Source organism: Populus trichocarpa, chromosome 11, assembly GCF_000002775.5.
Source record: "Populus trichocarpa isolate Nisqually-1 chromosome 11, P.trichocarpa_v4.1, whole genome shotgun sequence".
Taxonomy (NCBI): Eukaryota; Viridiplantae; Streptophyta; class Magnoliopsida; order Malpighiales; family Salicaceae; genus Populus; species Populus trichocarpa.
In genome coordinates, this window is record NC_037295.2 from 8,856,997 (window position 1) to 8,862,292 (window position 5,296).

Sequence of the window (5,296 nt, forward strand, 5' to 3'; positions counted from 1 at the left end):
ATTAATGATCTGCCATGTCATCATCTTAACATGAAAAGATTGGTTGGACTCGTGCTCATTTGCTAATAGATTTTAGACCCGACTTCAAATATGACATTCTCTCTTTTTCATCTAATATATAGACGAAAAACTTGAGATGCATAGTTTTCATCCTAACTTAAATTATTAAAAAATTCTATAGGCAGCTCCAGATATGATCCAATAAGTACATGGAGGTCCAATTTAGTATATTTACTTTGACCAATTCGAATCCCATTAGGATTCCTTGTTCAAGTTGGATTCCTCATGTAGTTAGAATTTGCACTTCTTAGCTCTAACGAGTTCTTCTAATATGCTTTCTTTAGTCCTTTGCTTAAAACTATGCTAAAAAGGTTTTATTTTGTTTTTTTATATTTTATATCTTCATAGTACTGTTAAGTATAAAACAAGATAAATAAGTTATTGTAAAACGTAAAAAATGTATAAAAAATTAAGATTAGAAAAAATAAAAAGATAAAATAATATGAGTGTAATTGCATGAGTAAAATGTTTGCACAAAAAAAAATAGAACAAGTAAAAAGAAAACTAAATTTAATTCCGGAGCAGGGTAAAAAAGCATTCAGATTAACATTACTTCGTGTTACATCAATAAAACTAGCTTCGTTTCAATCAAGTGTCTGCCTTTTCTGCCTTGCCAGTACTACCATATATCTCCAACAAACCAAGACTTCGTCCACAAACTTACACAACTTTAATTTTCATGTTCATTTTTTTGTTTTTCTTGAAAAGTAGGAGTAATACTCCATTACCGAATATACACATCTTATTAATGTGAAATTCACTTCCGATGTCAGATGTGAACACCTTATTTTGATATATTGATTGCCATACGACTAGCGTCTTTTATGGAGCTTTTGCTTGGTAGCCTCATCAGAAATTCTGGAATTTCAATTCCTTGATTTCATGATTTTGGTGTTCACATTCTGGACCATATATCTCCAATGGTCTTGATTCACTGCACATGTCCTAGGATCCAAGTTAAATATTCAAATCCTCGAATGGAAGTCCAATTCTACCTTGAGTGCTTGACCATTAATTACTTCGCAGTTTCTTCGAAGTTTCCGGGTCAAAATTTTGTTGTTTACCACAAGAAGAGAAGACTCACAGATAGTGAATGTGGTCGGTTCGCAGCTCGACAATAAAAATGGTTAGCTTCTCGTCTGAAATTTCTCAGAAGTCCATGGAGCCTTGTCCAATTTCTTACCACATTAACAAGTTTGAAATTTCTTCTGTCTTTTTTGATCTTTTAACATCTGGAAACGGTCAGAAGGCAGGACTGATGGGATGTCTATTTCCAAAGTCCCTCATTTCTTCTTAGTTTTCTTCTCTCATGTAAATTTTCTCTGTAGTACCGAAGACCAGGGCAATTGCCATGACCATTTGAGTTCTTTGTTTTACCAAAATCAGCATCGCCTGTCTACTGATCCACACACAACATGGCTCGCTTTCTTATCCAAGCGCCCTTCAGCTAATACTGCCCTCTTTCAAGAGATCAAGTGCTTATATATATTGCCGCCTTTTGATTCATTCCAGACAAGGAACAATAAAGAAAGAAAGAAAGAAAGAAAGAAACGCTGTAGAAGGAAAGGGATGGCATGTTTTGTGCCTTTCAACAACAGAAATTTGGAGACAAGCTTTTTTATCTTCAGGCCAATAGTTGCGCTGGTTGATGAGCTTGTTGAGACGCTAAAACATTTCTCTGCCTGCACTGAAAGTCTTGGTTGTGTTCAAAGTTCCATATTCAAAAGCATCCATGGAAATATGGTAAGAAATTACGTAGTGTTACTTGACCAATTAAAGTACATCTCCATATGAAAGAAAGAAAGAAAGAAATGACTAGTCAATTAGGTGGCCTTTTGAATGCTGCTCCCTGGTGTTGTGCAATAGCCTTTTCCCAGTTGGAAATATTGTTACAAGTTATATAACTTCAGCTTTTTTTTTGGTGTTTCTTTTCCTTGTTGATATATTCTCCATGGTAGCACTTGGATGAGAAACACAATCAGTCTGGTTAAATGCCATCACTTGGAAAGTTAAAATGATCTTGCATAAATTTCTTGTGTCAATCTAATTTTGTCTTTTAACATTTTCACAAGTGTTATTGCTTTTATTCAAAAAAAAAAAAAGTGGTAAATTTTCCTTTCTGAATTTTAATTAGAAAGTTTGCACGCACTTTAATGTGTAAAAATACCTTATTTTGCACTTCAGATCATATGGTATGGAGCATGGATGAAGAAATCTTGCGAAAACAAAGAGGTGTTAACCGGAGAGCTAGTAAGTTGGATTTTTGTTTTGTCTTTTCCTTTTTTTTTTTTTTTTTGAATAACATTACGTTGGATTGTTTATTTTTATTTTTTCTATATAATAATTGAAGGTATTACTAAAATCATTGAAAATCAAATTATTTCTGGTTTACCAAATACTCCAAGTAATACCATAAGAGAGTAGTTTAATTCCATGTTTTCTTCTAAAACCTTCCATTTACCATTGAACCAGCAGCTCATCTAGTGTGTTTGGAACACACCAAAAAAATCCCCACCACGAAATGAATTTTGTCGATAGTTTCCATGCAAATTGGAATTTTGTCGATAGTGTCTTCTAATAAAGCTGTACAAAATGGACAAAAGGATTGTTCCAAGGATAAAAAATGGCAGCTGCATAAGAAAGATGTTGTATATAGTTCATGTTGAATTGCCAACCACATAAAAGTTTGAATATTTGAAGGAGCCACAAAGTTCTAAACATGTGTCTTAAAAGAGCATGATCTACTGCACTCTATTCTATCAATTAAAGTGCTACAAGATTTCATAGTAAACTTCTCATTCCTGCAAATATTCCATGCCTTCAAATATGATTTTGGAACCTTCTGATCTAGCTTCACCTTTCAAAGAAACAGATTTAAAGACATTCCCTGCTCAATTTCAAAAACTCTTAAAAGTCCTCGATCATCTAGTGTAAGTTCCACACCCAATTGCCATTTACCCATGATCCCATTTCTGAGATTGTTGTTTTTGGCGCACTTGAAACCTTCTGTAATCTTGGAAACATGAATTACAAAGGAGTCTTACCTCACCATCTATCACTCCAAAAAGAAATATTCAGTCAATTTCTCACCATATAGCTAGCTAGACCAACCTCGCAGAGCTTCAAAAGTAACTACACCAGGTGTATGAGAGAAACGATTTGTTGCCAAACACATGATAATCACTTGCTAATAAGAGGAAGATCATTTTCAAATAAAGATCTATATTTTTTACAGATAACATCTTGCCATCAAGCTTTAGGTGAGGAGCTTATCCTCTATAGCCACCACTTGAATAACATAGCTTTATTTGTTTCCAAAATGAGCCTATTCCCAAACCTCTTCTAGCCTTTTCTCTGACAATTACCTTCCATTGCACCTTGCATATTTTCCTTTGTTTAGCAACACTTGCCCATAGAGTCTGCCGTTTGGTTATGAGAGTCCATAGGACTAAGGCCCAATTCCTAAAAAGCATCCACTTTTGAGTCCACAGAGTCAGAAGGATATTATTCCTCTCCACATCAACTCGGGCAGACTCTAACTCACCATCGTCTTCTATTATGAAGGTATCCATGGTATAGGATAATGAAGTGAGTCTATTTCCATAATATTGACCCATCTCCATTCAATCATAAATTAACTACTGTATGTAGTTCTTCCACAGACATGGTGCCAATAAGAAGGCGCAAAGCATATAGAGAAGAAAACCTTAAGCTCATTTTGTCATAACCAATAATCCTCCCAAGACCTTGTAAGATTTTTGAAAGGCAACCAACATTCCAGCCAACAACTGGCAAATTCTTTAGAGGCACCCATGCTAGTCTATCAACTGCACAATCAGATTTTATCCATGGCCTAACCTTGTCAAAGAACTTATTCCTTCCATTAAGTTGTGATTTGTTTAGACATAATGTTCGGGAAAATGATGAGAATGCCATTGCATCATTACATCACAGCTGTTACTCCTGAAATATTCTCATCAATTTCATTTATAATGCATTTATCATCTTATTTATTTGGTATGATAGTCAACTAAAAAGAAATCATCATATAATGTTCTTAATGTTCGGTTTTATAAAAATAGCAAGTTATTTCCAATCTTAATCTAATGGTAAATAATTTTGTCATAGTTGTTAGCCCAATTATAACATTTTAAGACTAAAATAGTTGTTCGCCTGTGTACAAGTAATATGAATGATTGTGATCGTATCATTTCCCTTCTTTCTAGTAGAAGTTTCAATCTTGTTCAAGGGCACATGCCTTGAGTCGCAGATGGCTGTCATTTAGGATGACGGCATCACATCATTTGTCTATGTTCTAATAATTTCCTGCAACATTTCACAAGGTATCTATGTTATCAAACATATCAAGCATGGCTATCTTGATTGAACATGGCTTTTTTGATGCGTATGCTGGAGAATCAAGAGATGATTCCTCTGCTGCAAGACTTTGCACAGAAGACACAATTTCTATGAGCATAATAGTATCGCAGAAAGCTGACGATATCAATGACCTCTCCTATGCCAACTTAGCTTTATTCAAGTCTCAGTTCCTTAAGATGGAAGGTGCTAATTCTGGAGTGTGCTTGACTTGCAAAAGTGTCCAGCAGCCTAGAGTGGCATGTCTCTATGTATGGAAATCCCTGCGTTTTTGCTATTCATGGATTCTAAATTCGGATTACAGGAGGACCATACTACCTTACCTTGAACGCTTTTCTTTTGTTATCAAGTATGACATGTTTCGGGTAATCTTTGTCAGTTGCGACATTGTACTATAGTTATCATCTTTCTTATCAGATCATGCTAAAAAATGAGGAAGAAGCAAAGAAGAAGAGCAGCTTGTTATGCAAGATTGAGAAAGATCAATTCTATCTTTCTTAGTAATGTAAATTCATTTCCTTTTTTGTATTTCTTATGAATGAAAGAATTTCATTTATAGCATTAAGCAAAAACTTAATTAGCAGGAGCTCGACCAGCTAACAAAGCAATGTTTATGTGCATGATTACAGGAAATAAACAAAATAAAGAACCAAAACAACTTAGCAGTTTCGTTTTATGAAGCTTTAATCGGTCAATTCAACATCATCCCTTCCAATCAAGGTTGTCAAAAACAATTCTTTAACACGACACGGAACATACAATATAAACTCGAATCGTAAACTCGAATCGTAAAATCGCAAGTAAAATATTTTAACTAAATTGCAAGAACCAGTCAAGTAGTAAATAATAATATAACACA

At 34.5% G+C, this 5,296-nt stretch overlaps 1 protein-coding gene across 1 annotated transcript; it reads left to right on the forward strand.

The window, feature by feature from the left end:
- The first annotated feature begins 672 nt into the window (after window positions 1-672).
- Window positions 673-5,087, forward strand: LOC18102918 (uncharacterized). Its single transcript, XM_006377177.3, has 3 exons — window positions 673-1,803; window positions 2,245-2,310; window positions 4,404-5,087. Exons 1-3 carry the CDS (start codon window positions 1,324-1,326, stop codon window positions 4,833-4,835), a joined length of 978 nt encoding a protein of 325 aa, XP_006377239.3. The 5' UTR covers window positions 673-1,323; the 3' UTR covers window positions 4,836-5,087.
- The last annotated feature ends 209 nt before the right edge of the window (window positions 5,088-5,296 follow it).

What these genes read in the sequence shown, in the direction of transcription:
- LOC18102918 (XM_006377177.3), top strand. Translation starts at nt 1,324, where the DNA reads ATGTCTATTTCCAAAGTCCCTCATTTCTTCTTAGTTTTCTTCTCTCAT. An exon ending in AAAGCATCCATGGAAATATG is followed by an intron (nt 1,804 to 2,244) that starts GTAAGAAATTAC and finishes TTTGCACTTCAG; the next exon opens with ATCATATGGTATGGAGCATG. An exon ending in AGGTGTTAACCGGAGAGCTA is followed by an intron (nt 2,311 to 4,403) that starts GTAAGTTGGATT and finishes ACATTTCACAAG; the next exon opens with GTATCTATGTTATCAAACAT.